General features: G+C 35.1%; 1 protein-coding gene across 2 annotated transcripts in view; it reads right to left on the bottom strand.

Moving 5' to 3' along the window:
• Positions 1 to 19543, bottom strand: part of NCAM2 (neural cell adhesion molecule 2) — a 285518-nt gene that overhangs the window by 138056 nt on the left and 127919 nt on the right. For both annotated transcript variants that reach the window (XM_084530898.1, XM_084530899.1), the window contains exons 2-3: positions 1663 to 1737; positions 701 to 907 (exon numbers count right to left, since the gene is read on the bottom strand). In XM_084530898.1, the coding sequence (XP_084387024.1) occupies positions 701 to 907; positions 1663 to 1737 (282 nt within the window). The remainder of the gene's footprint in view (positions 1 to 700; positions 908 to 1662; positions 1738 to 19543) is intronic.

The following is a 19543-nucleotide window of genomic DNA, read 5'->3' as shown; positions in this document are numbered from 1 at the left end:
ACATATTTTTTTATGAATATTAAAGTACTACTCTCCAATGAAATTAGAGAAGAATAGCTGAAAGGATGTTGGCATATGTCTTGTGCTTTCACCCACCTGATCTATAGAATATAGTATACTGCAAAGGTATTGAACTGTATGGAAAAAAAGCAAACAAATAAACTCTCAAAGAATCTCTAGCCATAGAAGAATGTATTTATGTTTCAAATATACTCTTCAATTAGTTGCTAGCAATTGAAATGCATTTTGTTTGCTTACCATATTAAGCTTCAATGCTTTATGATTCCACCACAGATTTCACCATAAGACCAAGAATATGAGAAGACTGACAAAAATAACTAATTCAATCTAAACTTCACTTTTTTATTGACATGCATTGCACTGCTTACACTTTTATTTACATATTTGATATATTTTATATATATTTGTACTTAAAATTAGGTTGATAAAATACATCTTTCCTCTTTTCCATTAGGGGCATACACCCCTCTGAGATGATATTTTAAGATACAAAGGAGAAGTAATCAACAATATTACAAAGTTTAGTTCATAGTATCTGTGAACTAAACTACAGGAGATGCAATTGTTTGGCATATGCAGTTCAGAGTCTGGGATGATATTTTGATAGGCTTTACTTTCTCAATAGCAGTGGCTTTCAAAACATGTTCTTTCCTTTGTTATTTGATATTATTTTACTTACGATAAATTTCCAAAACAACGGTAGCTTCTTGAGTTTGTCCTTTAGCATCTGTTGCTTGACACCGATATATACCAGCATCTTCTATATTTGCATTATAAATGGTTAGACGTGATCGAACACCTTCTTTCTGAACAACCACTCTTTGACTGGAAACAATCTTCTCTCCTTGTGGATTGTACCAATCTATGGTGTCAGGCTCACCAATGGCTACAAACAAAAATAAGAATAAAAATTAAAATAATAGAAGTTCAAATAGACATTAAGCAATGCATATGCCTACCCAGTGTACAGACATCTATGACACCTCTCTGACATCTATTTGAATTGTGAAAAGGAATTGTGAGAAAGTCTGTAGAAAGATAAGCAAGGTTAAACAGAGGCAAACGTGTAATTGTTGGGACAGGATAATTAGTAGCTCAAGAATTCAAGAGGAAAAAAATAAACACAGAAATCTATAAAATCTTAAAGGAACAGAACAGGCTGGCCAGAAGTCACTTCAGCTTGTCATTGTAAACAGGCTATGTATCATTTTCAATCTACGATGGCAAATCAGAAACGTCAAAGATTCATTTCAGGCAGCTGCAAAAGCAAACCCTTCCCTTCATGACTTAATTCTGTCCCTCAAGAAAAGACTCTTTAGGGCAGAGAGGGTCCTAAGCTTAGCCTAGTAGATTATTAAATCCTTAGTTTAGACAAGTAAAAATATTTTAATTAAACAAGCATCCTAGTAGATATAAATTATCTATATCAATATAGACGAATTTCAGACTGAGTGAGTGATATGTTTTTTTTGGAATCTGAAATCAATAGTCTCTACAAGATCTTCTATTTATCACAATTCTCACAAGTCAATATGAATATACAGAACAATGCACATTTAAGTTAATATTGTGAATTAATAAATTCACTTTCAAATCATGCAAAACATTGATAATCTAACAACAAAAAATGTGAATACATACCCGTGCATGTGAAGAATTTGGATTCACCCACACTGAGCTCTACTTTGCTAAGTGAAATTGTAACTTGAAGTAGAGCTGAAAAATATAAAGTATGTTGTAAACACATTGTAATACATTGCCATTTATAAATTTAAAGTATATATTTTTATATTTTGTATTTTCTCATTCTACAACATATACTATATATTAAATCTCAGCATTTTATCTTCTAAACTACAGTATACATGTAGTTTAACTTGTATATTAAGACGTGGTGAAAACAATCAAAATAAGAAAAAATGTTATACAAAGGATAACAATTTCACATCCTAAAACTGAGGAAAAGGAAAAAAAATAATAAAACAGGAAAGAAATTCAAACAAATATAGAACTAAAACTCAATTAGAAGAAGGTGACTGGAACACTCAGCACGGACTGACCAAGAGTAAACCATGCCTGACTATAGGATAAAATGATTAGTTTTGTGGATGAGAGAAGAAGAGTGGGTGGTGATTACCCTGACTTTACCAAGGCTTTTGACATTGCCTCCCACAATATTCTTGTATTTACGTGTATTGGGAATAAGCAGCAAGGTTTAGATAGCAGAGAATGGCTGCCAAGGTGATATCTGTGGGAGTAGGTCAGGGGTTGCACTGTGCAGAACACAGTTAGTTCCAGATGGTTTCACAGTAGACACATCACAGGATGCAGCTGAGACAGCCAAGAGTTTTTGGCATCCCTTTGAAAATGTATTTAAGAAAGAGCAGAGACAAGACAGAAGAAGAAAAGGAAGGCCAGAGCAGTAGGAGGTAATCCACAGGAGAGCTGGGAACACTCTTGAAGGGGCCCAAGCATAAGCTCATGCCAGAACAGGTACACTCCCCAAGGGACTGTAGCCTGTGGATAACCCACAACAGAACGGAACAAATGAGTTAGGCAGAAGGAGAAATAGAAGAAAAGTATGAGAAAGAAGGAACGCCAGAAAGAAATCTCCTGCACCACCTATCACCTCGCTGAAGGGACTGAGTTTAACCTGTGTCTATGGTGGTAAGAAGGGGAGTAGAGACTAGGAACAGAGAAGGAGAGGTATCTGGAGCTTGGGAGAGCAGGGAGGACAGATGTCTTCCATAAGTGTTTAAATACTTGCCTTCTTTGTTCCCCAGTACCTGAATAAGTAATTAAATGTTATGTTAATTATGTAAATTACGTTAAATTTCCCATCTGGAGACTGTTTTGCCCACAACAGTAATCAGTGAGTGATTTCCCTGTCGTTACCTTGACCCATGAGTTTTCTCACTCCCATTTTTCACCCTTGTCTAGGGATGGGGGTGAGTGAGCAAGTGACAGTATGGGTGTTTGGCTGCCAGCCAAGGCCAACCCCCACATCAAGTTAGGGCATTACAGTCTGGATGTACAGACAGCTAGGCTGGTAAAAATCTAGTTGGATAGCTGGGCTTAGAGGACAGTGGAGGTCATACTCTACCTGGAGGCCAGTAACGAGTGGGGTCACATGGGATTCTGTCCTGGAATCTGTCCTAATTAATACCTTTATCAATAATCTGGATGAGGTCACTGACCTAGAGACTGGAAGAATGCATCAACAGGAACGTCATAATATTCAGCAAGGATAGTTGCTAAATTCTGCATCTGGGAGGGAATAACCAGTTGGGAATCATGCAAACTGAGGACAGGTGTGGTAGACAAGAGTGCTGAAGCAGCAGCAAGAAGTCAACAGCCTCCTAGGCTAATTAAAAGGATGATGATTGGTTGTAGATCAAGGAGATCAATTGCTACCTCTGCTTGGCACTACCTAGGACACATGCAAAATACTACATCCAGACAACCCCCATCCCAACCTCAGAACAAGAAATATATTGACAGACTTCACTGGAGTGAAGTTAGGGGAGGGCCTACAAAGTGGGCAGGCATAACTGGGCACTAGGTGAATAAGGAGAGGCTAGTGGAGCTGGGCTTGTTCAAGCTGAAGAAGAGACTGCTACAGGAGGACTAAAGAGCCATCTACTCTTATCCATGGAAAAATAAAGATGGAGCCAGAGTCTTCACAGTGTTGTATGGCAGATGGATGAAAGACAGTTGACAAGTTGAAACAAAATAGGCTCAGGCTGGGTATAAGCAAAAACTTTTTCATGATGTAGTGGAGTAGGTTGCCCAGAAAGATTACGCAATATCTATTCTTGCAGTTTTCAAGAGCTCAACAGATGAAACCTTGAACAATCTAGTCTTTGACCCTGGTATGAGCAGGGGATTGGACTAAAGACCTACTGAAGTACCTTCCAACCTGAATTATCCTATGGTCCTGCTTACCCAACTTACCCAACAAAGACAGTATTACGGGTGAATTTTTATTTACCCAACTTACCCAACACAGAGAGTATTATGGGTGAATTTTTATTTTTATTTTAGATGAAAAATAACTACGCAGTCTTCAGTAATAATAATTCAAACCTTGTTGTTATCCTAAATATCTGTAACTCTTCAACAATCATAATCTTACAAAATTGGAAAGTACATGTTCATGAACCAAAGACGTGGATGAAGAGGGTCATGTTATTTTCATGCTCTAATCAAGACAGAAAAAGTTAAACAGAAAAAAAAAAAAAGTTTAGAGAAGAAAACTTACTGTCTAAATCTTAGGTCAGTATTATAAATAGTAAAAAACTATGATGCATCTGAGGTTAAAAAAAAGTAGTGTTTCAAGAATCTGGGATTTGGAGTATTGAAATACAGTGATTATGGTCTATTGGTGGTTGAATTATAGGGGAAATATTTTACTTTTCTGAAAACCACAACATAAACTACTGTGAACATTAATGACTTCAGTGTATATTGAATATCCTGAGCTCACTAGATTCCTTTTCTAGATTTCTATCCCGAGCTTCACTAGATTCCTTTTTGTAATTTTGTCCATTAGAACAAACTTCTCTGGAGGTATGGAGTATTAATCATCATTGATTCAATATGCCAAAATTTCCCTGTGAATATGTTACAACTTCAAACCTGCTAGAAAGACAATGATTCTATTCTGTTGATACTAAAAATTAAAGATGAGCACAGAAAAAAAATATTGTCTAAGTAGTGTTGCATATATATTAATGTGGAAATTACTACAATTAAAAGTATCATGAAATTGATTTGCTATTAACTGACTTACTTGCATATAATCAGCCTAGACAAGCAAGAACTAGGCCAGATTTGAACATGTCAAAAACAGAAACAAAAAAAGCAAAGAAAACTGTAATATCAGATGTTAAACTATGTAAACACATAGATGAAGTGAGAAGTGTCAGGTAGAATATAACAAACTGTGATAAGAGGTGAAAAGAAGTTAGAAGATATTTTTCCTTCATTAATCAGATATATATCTGAGACTGAAAGAAGGTTTTGGTAAAGGGCTGAACTCCGTTTAAAATTCTTAGCATAAGTGCAATTACAAACTCTGTGAAAACATGCTAGCTACCTTTCTGAAACCCAAAGAAAACCATGTTTTCTACATATGGTACTTTAATATTTACAAAATAGAAAAATGTAAGACCATCTGTCCAATTTTTTCACTCATCCTTTTACTAGCTCTGGTTTGTGTAAATATAAAAATATTGCTTTATGTAAACTGGAATGAAAAATATTGCCCCAGTGATCTGCTTATTAGTTAGTCAGGCAAATAGTATAGTCCTTGGCTAGGAGAAGGTTCACTCATCATTTAAATTGAGTATGATGTGTAGTTACAAGTAAAATATTGCACAGAGACTACATATCCAGAACATGTTACATTACTTCCAAATGTACTTCAAAAACTACATAGATGCATTAGGTTATTATAAGCTCTGATGAAGATAGTATGTAATGTACGTACTATTCAAATTACTGTGTACACTAGAAGCTAATGAATTAATGTACAAAGGGGTATTTTGTACCAGACTGGTTTGAAGATCTTTGAATACACAAGTGAAGCCTTTTTTTTTATCAGGTCAGTGAAGCTGTTCCAAGAATTCAAGTCAGAAGAGACTGTGTCTAGCTATGTTAAAACAAGCTCAGAAATGAATAGTGGCTTCTGGCTAAAACTGACAAAACACTGCCTCTTTCCATGTTTCCTAGGATATTACTGAACTAGCAGGAAAAAAAAAAAAAGGCAATGAAAGGCAAAAAGGCAATGTATTACTAGAAGATCCCTTCAGGTGGTGAAGCATGCTACTATACTACTACTGTAGTATCTGCTGTTCCGGGATAAAGTAAAGTCAGTCAGGCCTTCACTTAATCTTCAGTACACATGGAATTTTATAGCAAAATAAAGCACTGTTACATTAGGTGATATAAGCAATCCCTTCTCTTTGATTCATATTCACTATAAAAGAATTATTATCTTTGCTAAGAGGAGCCTGTCAAATTATTTCTTAATGGGTTTAAAAATCACTTAGGAAGATAACTAAGAATAGTAACAAGAGGTCCATTTGTTCTGTTAAATATGGAGATGGATGACTATATTCATAAGACATAGTATTGAGAAGACTCTAATTTCAGACCCATTTGCACTAGTATACTTCACATTTTAGAACTACCATCACAAACCTTTCATAGCTCTGTCTATACAGGTGAATACCTAATACAACAGAAGTGAGCTGTCATCAGAGAACGTAGAAAAAGTGTTAATCCCATATGCACTGCTATTGCCACTTACCAATACATTAAAACACATAAAATGAACATTATAGACATGTATATATAAAGCATATACATATATATATATATATGTATATATAATATATAACATATGTAAAAGGAAAATGAGGTTGTATTGAATAAAACCTGAAAAATGCTGGGTAGAGCTGTGCTCCAATTTGTAAATCCGTCATTGGACTTCCTGATAATTCCAGTTCTTAAAACCCAGAAATTCCCCCAAACCTGAAAAGCTTCCTCATCAGTCACTTCTGTGTTAAAGTATGACAGGAGACAGACAGGAACAAAAACAAAAACGAACAAACCAATATATAAAATCTATCAACGAAAAAAATCAAACAAAAACAAATGAAAGAACCACCACATATTCTGCCCTAGTTTCTGTTAAGTACATTTGCTACAACGTGGTTGAATGGTTTTATGCTAGATCAATAGATATGAACAATTTTTAGAATTTACTTTAGAAGAATGAGATGGCAACTTTAGTGTGAAGGGGTCTTTCTAAACTTGTTGGGCTGCAGACCCACTGAAAGATAGAACCAGTAAAAAAGAAAGGACACATCTATGAAAACAAAACAAGGCATTGCTTGGGATCCAGCTGGAACCAAGGAGAGGAGTGATGGCTAGAGCAGCTAATTCAGATGGCTGTGCCTTCTTAAAGAATATAGATGACTGCAAGGTGCAGCTGAGAGGAAGATTGTAAAGAGTAAATCTGTTTAGCATGAGTTCTCCGACAATAATTATAACTTAGTATGCTGATATGCTTTGACTTCAAGAAGAAAGCAAACTTACTTACATGATGTGGTTTTGCTTTCAAAAGCAAAACCACATCTTTTTTTTTTTTTGTTGTTTTGTTTTTTTTCTTGGATTTTTTGTAATCAGTAAATGATTACAGTATTATTTAATATTGAATATACTTAGAAGACTTGTGTTCCTTATTCTGGAGCATGAAGAAATTATGAAGTTTTAATTGGTGTCCAATTCTTCCCGAGAATAACCATTCACCCTGTTAATTTTATTTCCCTTTGTTATACAGACTTCTGAAGACATTCTTCTTGAATGCACTGGATCACCAAACAGGGTGCTTTTTTTTGTTTGTTTGTTTTGTTTTGTTTGAAATACTTTACCCCCGTGGGGACCCTGAGCCTAATTGAGGAAATAGAAATGGTTAAATGTAAATTAAACTTGTTAATTGTTAACAGTTCAAGGGCATTTTGCATTTAGGACAAATGCACTTTTAGGTTCTTCTTCTCTCTCTCTCTTTTTATTTTTTATTTTTTTTTTTTCTTAAGTGAATCAGTTAACTTATTTCAAGTAACAATTCAGCAAAGTCAGAACTATAAAAATGTTATACAATCTATAGAGTTACAGTTTGGTAAGAGAAAGTCCAATTCAAGCCGTTCCTGTGAGTAATCAAATGATAGGAACCACATACCTCTGCCCTAAAGAATTCCACTAAAACAAGAGCTCAAAATAGAGCTGAACTAAAAACTCTGTTAAACTGTTTGTACTTCAAAGACCAAATAGCCCCAAAAGAAATAATTTTCAGAGATATCTTAAGTCATCTAAGATGCTATATTTTCCTATAAACTATAAAGATGACTCCAGCACTCTAAATCTCTGAAGAAGGAAGGACATGCAGTCAGATGTCATGCAAAAAGTGACCATTAAAGTTAATAGTCATTAAAATTGTCATAATTAAACAACAAACCTAAATTAAAATGATAGAAAAAATGGGGTTTCATCACACACTATCAGAACTTGCTTGTAAAGTCTGTGAGGCTTATGGTGCTTTAAGTATCCAATATATTTGTAATCCTTTGGGAGTAACTAATGCTCAAGTGATTGGGTGGGACAGGGCCACAGTGAAAATCTATACCAAATAGCCTAGCCTACTCAAACTTAATTTACTCAACATTTTATCATTTAAAGATATTACTGGATTTCTCCCCCCCTCTTTTAGCAGGTAAATAAACTACACAAAGTTTTCTATTCAGACACAATTCTAACATCTTATAAGCACTGAAACATCATATTCTTTATATATATATTAATTTATGATTGAAGATATACTAATTGGGCTAATGATAACATGTCTTGAATGCTTCCTGGAATTTCTTTTGTAGAAATGCCTGAAAGTTAAGCTGCATCTACAACCCCAATAAACAAAAATGTGATCTCCATGGAGAGAGCTAGTTTTTAGCTTTGTGATGGGTAGAATACCACTAAATGATTAAGCATCACTTCTCCAGGGTATGACAGTACTAAGAGATATTAGTTACATTTTTAATTGCTTGACATCAAGTTTCACGATTAATTAGGTAGTTCAGAATAACTGAACTTTCCATTTCATCACATTAGCATTAATTTGGATTTGTCAGTGGGAAATGGAATCCTGATATAAAGTCCTAACATTTTATTTGAATTATTATGGATTCCTAGTTGAATTTCTGTCTTGTAGAACACAGAGTGTTTTATTTTTAGGTACACAAAAAAGTCTTTGTGTCATCCTGAATTCATTTTCTACATCTGCTAAAGTGTCATTTTCCCAGATGAGAAGAGCTAGAAGTCACATGAAGTTCAGACTGCCTTCTGGGGCATAACAGATGTTATAGGGGTGAAATGCATGATGCAAGAGAACTAACACAATCCAGTTCTGTGCAACAAAGTCACAACTACTGAAGGATATTCAGAAAAGGAATTATGAGAAACCTCTGTTGAATAGTCTTTTCTATGACACTTGCAACAGAATCAGTAAAATAGATGAGCTATTAATATCTGAGCAGAAAGAGTATACTGTAAAATAGGACATTCCTTAAAATAAGTCTGCTTGTTACAACTTTATCACAGAATTTATCTCAACCAGAAATCACTCACTACTGCTACCCTGAACTCTGGCAAAATGTAGTTTAAAGTAAAGACATAAATATGAATGCTGTGAGTTTTATTGGGATATATGTTGTCTGGAATCACACATCAAGATCTCTGTAGGTATTTAGGAATGCTGGAAGTTAGATTCTGTAACAGCTTTCCAGATAGGCAGATATTGGGAGTTTGGCTCCGTCAAAATTTAAGAGAAGAGATACTGATTTAAATATAGACTTACAAGACCAACCCTATTCAGATATTTTAAAGACACTTTAATCAATATTTGATCAATATTTACATTTTATAATCATGGCTCAGAAGCTTATCACAGAAAATCAAGATTAGAAGGCATCCAAATAAGAAAAAATAATTTAACTTTATTCACTTACAGTATATTTCAGGCAAGAAAGATTTTCTGTAAATAAAAGGCATGAACTTTGGAGAATGTTAGCTATAAAATGGGTTCTCTCAGGCATGACATTGCATGATGCAGACATTTATTTCTATTTAAGTTATTCCAGCTAAATTTGGTAGATCTCATCTATTCAATAGAAAATCTTCTTATCATCAACAGAAAAAATAGGGAAGTTTAAAATACACTGTTTAACAGAGTATTAAGGATATTTTAACTGTAGGGAAACATAATGAGGGATCTTTATTATATGTAGATCTTACACATAAATAAGTAATACAGATATGTGGAAAAAAGACCATCAAAGGATGATTACACTCATCAAAAGTAAAATCCATCTTAACAAAATCTTGTCAGTCAGAAAATGTTTCTATTTGGTAAGAATAAATGCAAAGAAAAACTAGTTTAAAAGCTTATGAGTTTGAAAGAAACATGTTTCTCAAACTCAAAGTGCTGTAGTCAATCAAGACAGGATCTTCTAAAACCCAGATGTACTTCAATAAAGTTAAAACTGAAGAATTAGGGTCTTTATGTTCAAAGTGATGATTTGTCAGTAACAGCAATCTAAAATATTTTTAGTCTAATCTAAAATGGAATTAAACATAAAATTTTCAAAACTTAAAAAAATATGGAAAAACAGAGTGATGACAAGCATACTACAAAACCTTAAAAAATGCTGTTCTCGAGGAAGAGAAAACACTGATGATACAGTTAGGAGTATTCAGTTGCATTTTAATAAATAACCTTCTCTCTCCTCCTGTTATGCAATGTAAATATGGGCTTTCACAAGAAGCAGTTCATAAACTGTTTATGGGATCAGTAGGGATCATATAGATATAGTATCTGTATCACAGATATGCAGCAGTTTGAAGACATCTCTCATCTATGGGGAGAGGCTGGGACTGTTCATGTGAGCAGAAAAATCTTGGGGACATCTTATCGATGTGTATAAATGCTTGATGAGGGGCTAAAGAAAAGGGAGCCAGGCTCTTCTCAGTGGTACCCAGTAACAGGACCGTAGGTAATAGGCACAAACTCAAATACAGGAAATTCTGTTTAAACTTAAGAAAACACTTCTCTAATGTGAAGGTGGTTGAACATAGGTTTCCCAGAGAGTTTGTGGGGTCTCCACACACTGGACTAGACACAGCCCTGGGCAACCTGCTCTTGCTGACCCTGCTCTGGGCAGGCGCTCTGACCAGGCGATCTCCAGAGGTGCCCTCCTGTCTCTGTGCATCTGTGTGATCTTTGTAACACAAAAATTTACTTTGCTTTCTTCCTGCTCCTTTGGACAGTCTTTTATTATAGAGCAGTACAGATTAAAACAAAATAAAACCCTAGGGTAACATTCATCCCAAACCACAAACTTTTTAATTTAATAGCCAAAAATCTGGGAATGTGGCTGAAAAGAAGCCATCAGAGTAGAAAAGTGCCTCATATTTTCTCATTATTTTTTTCTTTGGTTTTACTGAGTTATGAACTTTCAAAAACTGCATTTCTGTGGGGCTGCGTGGTAGTCAGCACAAATTTGATAACATGCCAAGACAGTGGCTGAACATAGACATTCTAATTGAAGACAGTATTCACACTGTCTTCAAAACAGCAGCAGAAAACATGATACTGGGGACCAAGGGTTAGAGAAAACGTCAAGCTGAATCACTGACAAAATCGGCTCATAGCCCAAAGCAGTCCTTCAAATTGCAGAGAGGCACTGGATTGAACCAGAATTCTTTCTAAGTACTTGGCCTTTGTAATCTAAATCCAAACAAAATGTTTCTCAAACTTCAGGCTAAAAGACGCATGCAATAACTCTGCTGAATGCCAAACACACTACCCCTTCCAAAGAGTTTTCAGTCAATTCAGCATCATCAATCTAGTGAAAAGGTGAAAAGAAAAAAATACTGGAAGCATCTTTCTGTGTCAACTGGCACAGTATCAAAAAGGTTCTTCAGAGTCTGGCTGTACCTGAAAGATCATTTCAAAATTATATCTGAAAGCTTGGACATTTTAAGATACCAGTTAATCATGTTGTAAAAAAGAGTTTTGTTACAGTTGTGAGTAATGGATTCTTCTAACCATGTCTTGTAGTAAGAGTTTGCCCATTCTTAAACACCACGTAACCCTCCCCTCCCCCTCCCCCCAAAGGCCAATTCAAGCACATTTTGCAATGGTGTCATACAAGGTTTGTTTCTAATAGCCTCCCTTCCTTTCCTGCTCTTCTATTTTGTGAAGTCTATATTATGAGATTTCTCTAAAAAGTAAAATATAGTTACTAAAATACAGTGCTCTAATTACAGATGAGAGAAAAAATCAGATCACCTAATTATGAAACCAATCCTGACAGATTTTAAAACAATCTGTCTTTCCAATGAAAGGCACAATCAAACCCTTCTCCTCATCTCTCAACAGAAAAATGCTGAAGTTGGCCTTAGAGTTCAAATACATTAGGTGAGATTAACAAACAAGTAGGTGACCAAATAGAGTGACCACTGCGATTGCATACACCATGGTTTTTGGCAATGCGGTCTAGAAACACAGCAGTCTCTATGAAGCATATAAGAAGAGGATACATATATTAAACCTAAACAATATGTAAACTAAAATCAACAATGCATTGAGCAGTATTTAGTTAATTACATCTTTAATAAAACAGACTGTGTGTTATCAATGTGTCTGTAGCTGAACAGGAGTATATTAATTCTGATTCCAAGAACCTTGAAACAACCTACTGCATTGGCTTTTCTTATGGATTTGTCTTTTTTTCTTCTGAAAGGCAACACAATCCAAAATCCCCTGTTTCAAGGAAAATGACTTGTTTAGTAAAAATGTTTCATGTCTCAAAAAGCAGTTATGGTCTCTGTCACAAGGTTTCTTTATATATAATGAGTATATGCAGTCCGTTTCCATTTTGTGGAACTGCAGAATGAAATCAGAGAATCAACTTCAACTACAGCAAAAACACATTTGTAATTTAAGAAGAGATTATGAAAATGTGACCCAAGGATGTCTGTCTGACATCTCAAGAAAATGAATTAGTAGCTCAGAAAGACACGAATTTCTCCATTCAGCCAATTTTTGCAATCTGCTGTCCTGTTCAGGAGAGATGTAATTAGGGCACGGGGAAATGGCCACAGGGACTGTCTGCAGCCAGGCACATACAACTTGATTTACAGAGTACTTACATAATCTTATTCAGAAACATATTGATACATAATTATTTGTATAAATTTTTATACATTTTATTTTTCATTGAAACCTTTTAAAAATACTAGTCTCTCTCAATGGTACACAAACCTAGAATTACTGTTACTTGTATTTTTTTCTATAATAATCCTATTTGTAAACAGTGAATGATTAAGTCAGTTACAAGTTTGAGATTATTATACTCACTATTGAAAACCCACAGAAAGAAAAAACACATATTAAATACTTGAACAATGTTAAAAGATGTCAGATGACAGCTTTTAAGTCGATGATTTTTCTACTTACTAATCAAATTAAGATATTCAATATTCAATAATAATCATAATAGAGAAGCTGTGGATGCCCCATTCCTGGAGGTGCTCAAGGCCAGTTCAGATGGGGCTTTGAGCAACCTGGTCTAGTTCCAACCCATCTGGCCCATGGCAGTGTGGTTGGAACTGGTCTTTAGGGTCCCTTCCAACCTGAGCCATTCTATGACTCTATGAAAAATGTTCTTTCATCACAAAGTCTTACCTTGACTGGTTAAATCCTGCCTAAACATAAAATTAGATCTAAGAAATGTCTATCCAAAAAGGGTTTAGAAGATATTGCTACAGAAATGTGCCTATTGCACCCGTTCTATGCAGACGCAGAACATATTTGTCTCTGGCTGTTAGCATCACAGTCCTTTGCAAAGATAATATAATTTTATGCATATATATTTATGCATGATATTATATGCATATATTTTATGCATTAATATTATATGCATATATATTTTATGCACAGAATCTCCACAGTAGTGAATGCTCCCAACCTTACTTTAACAAACAGCTTATAGTTGCTTAAATACATTAAATATGTATTTAATTTCTTTGAGAACTTGTCTTGCTGCCCCAGTATCTCAAGTACTATATTAAAAGGGCATGTATATTAAAGTATATCAAAGAAAGGATAACCTATGTAAAAGAATTACCTTACAAGTAAGTATTTTTGTTCTTCATAAAACAGGTCATCTTAATAAAATGTGGGATGGTTTAACTGAACTGTGGAACATGATGTCTTCTTAATCTATGTCAAAAAGAAGAGATAAAATCATAGAGTAATTTAGGTTTGAAGGGACCTCTCTAGGTTGTCTTATCCAATCTCTTGCTCAAATCAAGCCTTAATTCTGAACTTACATTAGCTTGGAGTTGGTCCTTGTTTGTAAATAGGTTCTTAGATTAGTTGGACCTCGGTCAAACAAGAATGGTCAGATATTATTTCAAAAATATGTGTTTCAACTCAGTTTCACAGGATAGAACCCAGTCTACTTGCTTTGAGATCATTCCACAACATGAGTCAAAACATCGTGAGGTGAATGGATATCTGGGAAACATGCTTCTAAAGCACACTGATGAGTCAAACTAAAATGCTAACTCTGGTGCATTCTAAAATTATAAATTAGGATTTTTCAAACTATTTATCAGCATCACAAATGGGTTTTGTTTCAAATATATTCACTGAAGCAGTTTACCGGAAAAGAGGGAAATAGTTCTAAAGTTTTGGTACTTTGGTGAAAATAACCTGAAACTACAAAATTTAAATATTAAGAATAGGCAAAGAGCTGACATTTTTATCACCAGACATTGGAAGGACTATTGACAAAGAAAATCCATTTAAAATTTAGTTATTCTACCTCAAAAGAATGACTGCCTATTAAGGTATTAATAAAAAACTTAAATTATTGCTGTTAATACAGTTAAAGTATTCTCTTTGACTTATGGAAAAATGTTAGAACAGTCTGATGAGCCCCATCTGGATTATAAAAACAGTCTCAGGCATAAATATTCTTTCTGTTTCGAAAAATTAGAAGTTCAAGGAAATGCTTATAAATAAATGACACTGCCAGAGATCATAAGAAATCAGACTGGCTTTTCAAGCTCTTTCTTTTAACCCTTAAGCTTTTTGATCTTTGAGTGCTATTATATGGGTACTAGCAAGTTCCCATCTTTAATTATCTTGATTTAGGAAACTAATTTTCCCTCAAAGGATTGCTTTGAAGTCTTTCTAATTGAAAACCAACAGGGCTGCAATTAATAAGGAATTAGCCAGACAAATTAATAAGCAACCTATTGCACTAGACAATCATAAGTTTTTTTTGTTTGTTTGTTTTGTTTTGTTTTGTTTTGTTTTGAATCAATCTTTTCATGAAATTAAAAACATATTCATTGAGGCTGTTGTAACTCCTCTGATTAAATCTTTACTGGTCAAGTTGTAATTATTTTAAAGGTTACTAGTATTTTCTGTAAGTAAGCACAAAGCTCTGAATTTCAGACTAAAAAACATTAAACAGGTCAATCAGAGATCTAACCTAGTACTTTACCTAGTACTGCAGTTTGTATGGTAGTGAATTTTAACTGATTTTTTTTTCATTCCATGTGTTGGTAATTAGTTGTCTAAAGGTGTATTTGTAACTTTCATTTTTAATGTCCTCTGTAAGATCCATCCTCTGTAACAACACCGTCACTACCATCTAAGCCCTTAAAAGGTCTGGCTTCCACAAAAACTACTGAAAATTAATTACATTATTTAATTACACTTTTCCAAAAATATTTCCTGTTGTTCAGTTGATGCTAGGTTCCTTCACTGAGCATTTCTTACGTCTGCTATTGTGAGTATTACATTGTTCCCTTTCTCATTTTCTCCTGCTTTTACAGAACTCTACTATCAATCTTTTCTCTAACTAAAATCTATGCGGCAACTTGTTGTGGAGCGCTCTCAATGTCTCTCCTGAAGACGTTTGCATAAACTATTAAACAGACACTGAACAGAATGGGAACCTGGCTACCTGTCTGTAGTCTCTTCTTCATGAGTATACTGACACACTGCAAAGGCATTCTCACCTTCAGGCTGAAATTTGAAAGCAGCATTCATAGCCATTATCTCTAGATATATGATTATTTTGGTCAGATGTGAGGGCCCTTTACAACATCAGAAAAATGCACCATTTTGTTTTCTCACTTGTAATGTTTTAGTTCATAAAAGTGGAGAAATACAACAAAGGGATTTTTAACAAGTCCACATTAACATCAGTCAGTACTAGCACACCAGTGACTCTCTTTTTGAGAGGAAAATTCTGGTGCATCAGAAAGCTCCATAATTATTCCCTTGTGAAATGCAAATAGTAATAAATTTGTCATATGCTTCTGTAAGTGTTCAACCTTTCCATGCTGCAGAAATTTGAAAGTCCTTCTTTCACTGATATAATTAATAATTTGATTTACTTGTTTTATGAGCTTCTATTTTATGAGGTCGGTGGCCAGACATTTTATTGCTTTCTGATTAGCTCTCAGACCCACACTCTGTATTTCTGAATGACAGCTCTTTCTGAGCAATTCTGTCAGGTGGGAGGAGAGGAACAGATCACTGTTGCCTACCACTGGCTAAATGAGTGAAACCAGCTCTAGGAGTCCAGTACTGTATGACTCAGCAGACTTTCACAAAATGCAAAAGAATTAGAGACATGGCCTGACATGAAACACTAGAAATATTTGCATAAATAAATCTGATTTTTCATTCTTTTCTAGGTAATTTCTATGTGTCAGTTTAGACAACAAAATATACAAATTATTAAATCTTAGTTTGAATTTTATAATCTATTCAGATCACTATTAGCTATCCCAAACACAATCTGAAGACCACAGTGACCACTATTCACATTATTTCAGTGCACTACAAGTACCATGGGTGACATTCACCTGGCCAAATTTAAATAAACTATTTTAGATAACGTCCCAAATGACATCTATAGTCAGCTGAAGGAAATAAACACTTTTAGAGCCAAGTCATTGTATCCAAAAATAGGTATCTGAAGTATGTCAGTTGACTCAAAACCTCTAAATTCCTCTTTTTTCTTAGCTGCAAAAGCAATCTAGCCTGGATAGACTATTGCTTCCTAAGAACCAATACATCAAGACACCTGATATATATTCGTGATACCTATCTTAAAATAAATTTCATATATATTTGACACTTGATATGTAAAGAAACTCAATATATATTTTACATCTATTTGTGAGATAACTTAGAAGGTTCCAGTTTATAGACGTGCTGAACATCCAACATTTGAAAATGAAACTATGATTATATGTATTTTCATAATCCCTGGTATCATTAGAAAATGAAGCTCTATCCATGCCTGAACATACTAGGAATGAAAAGTAGTTCTTACATTCACACACAGATCTATAGTCATATTTTCCCAATCTTTTACTTTTACTCCCCCCCACATTGCATATTGCCCAGCTAGAATCCTCACCATTTCATCAGTAGTTGTCTTCACTAAATATTGCTTGTGCAACATCTAGCCAGCAGCAGGTCCCTTTGGAGCTGGTTGAAACTGGCTCTGGCCTGACCTGGGGCAGATGCTGGACCAGGCAGACCACCCCTGCAGTGCCCTCCTACCCAAACCACTCTACATAATCCTGATACAGCAGAAACGGGTTACGTACAGCAGCTTAAGCAACAAAGGCATATGCTTGTAGGATTAAGAGTTCCCATTCAAGCCACTACAAGGAAAAATGCAGGTTCTTGTTATATATATGTTACATATAAAACCACAAACACTGGAGTTCTTTCCTACTACAATACACGAAAATTAAAACTAGAGATACCATAAAATAAAATAAATGTTCTCTTAATTATGAATAATTCCCCAGAAATTTCCACATATCTTTAAACATACATTTAATTTTTATTAATATTTATGTTGCCTACTGAACTAACAGATAAATAAATAATCTCTGGTTTTACCTAACTGACCTAATCCATTATGATTAACTATGGCATTTTTTTCCAGCTTACTGCCTGAGGAAATCCTGGGAGAGCTAAATGACTAACTGTTCTTTTCCACAGTTTGGATACATTGTGTAATAATTGCTGACATTAATGAATTAAGTACATGTCCACATATATAATAAACTATACTCTTTTTAAAAATGTTGTTTTCCAGGAATAACGTGACTAGTAGCAATGGCTGGGACTTGTTCATCAGTTCCACTGCTGACTGATACAGTTTCAGAAATAGCTTGCTCTTAGTTGCCAACCTCAAAACACAAATAATCTGATTTTAAAAGCTCCCTGAGCAAAAGCTACAGGGAACCCTGAAGATGTTTGTGTAAAGATAGAAACAGGGGTTATATGTGAAAGTGTCCCTTGAAAAGATTTATTGAAAATAAATAAAGCTTATGAAATACATGCAGAAATAGGACTTTCTTGTCTTGGGTTTGAACTCAGAATACAGTTACCATTTTAATAACCTGAATGGAAGCTGCACCTCCTAAGAAATTGTCTGCCAGCCCTTCCAATGAGTTCCAATTCTGTACTGACTGCTCAGTATTAACACAGCCTGTAGAGGCCTTAACATATGTGAAGTGTTGTTCCTCTGAATTGAAACTGTTTCTTCTGTAGTCTTCCTCATCCTACAGATACTATGCAACTGGAAAATCACTGCAGTATTTCAGATCCAGCCCACACAAATAACCCCTTCTTTTTCTGATATCATTATGAAAAATCCAATACAGTTGTTCTAGGATAGAAATAAACTAATTTTCATCCCAAGTATTTAATTAAAAATGCACCTAGAAAATATTTATTTGTACAAAGCATAATGAAAACAAAGACCTATAAATAGAAGATGGTCTAAGCTAGTTTAGTTAGAGGTGTCATGTGAGGAAAAACTGTGGTCTTCAATGTGAAACAAATAAGATAATACTGTACAGATTATTGTGAGAAGATATAGCAAGTGGTAAACAAATTTCCTCAAAGCCTAAACTTATATACATGCATACATATTTATATAAATCAATTAAAAGATTGTGTTTTTTCATATTTAATATCTTTTTGGAAACAAGCAAACAAACAAACAAAACACACTTGATTGCCTGTCTTCACAGAATATCACCACTTGAACTAATGGCTTTTGTACACTTTAATTATGCAGACTTGCCTTAGGCACATGGGAAGCACCAACTAGTAAAAACCTAAGTAAGAGCTAAGAGCAGTAATACTTTTGCAGACACTGAGTTCTGGGGTTTGTATAAATTTAAGCCTTGTTTCTTTATCTTTGCAGAGGATGCTTAATTTGTTACAGGTAGCAGGAGAAGTGTCTTAACTGTGAGTCCACTGGAAAGCAGATGCTTTATCAACCTCCGTTATTTGTATAAAAAGGCTATGGAACAGAACTGAAGAATATTGAGGAATTGAAGAATCAAGAAATGGTCACTCTCAAAGGGTTGTGGTCAATAATTCAATGTCCGGGTAGAGACCAGTAACGAGTGGTATTCCTCAGGGGTCAGTACTGGGCCCTGTGCTGTTTGACATCTTTGTTGGCAACATGGACAGTGCAATCAAGTGCACCCTTTGCAAGTTTGCCAATGACACCAAGCTGTGTGGTGTGGTTGACATGCTGGAGGGAAGGGATGCCATTCAGAGGGACCTGGACAGTCTTGAGAGGTGGGCCTGTGTGAACCTCATGAGATTCAACAAGACCAGTGCCTGCATCTGGGCCAGGGCAATCCCAAGCACAAATACAGGCTAGGCAGAGAATGGATAGAGAGCAGCCCTGAGGATTAGGACCTGGGGGTGTTGGTGGACGAGAAACTTGACATGAGCGAGCAATGTGCCCAGAAAACCAACATGTGCCGCATTAAAAGCAGCATGGCCAGCAGGGCGAGGGAGGTGATTCTACTCCTCTGCTCTCGTGAG

The sequence above is a fragment of the Aythya ferina genome (assembly GCF_964211825.1).
Source record: "Aythya ferina genome assembly, chromosome: 1".
Lineage (NCBI taxonomy): Eukaryota > Metazoa > Chordata > Aves > Anseriformes > Anatidae > Aythya > Aythya ferina.
Note: the sequence above shows the minus strand (reverse complement) of the source record. Positions and strands in the feature narration are given on the sequence as shown.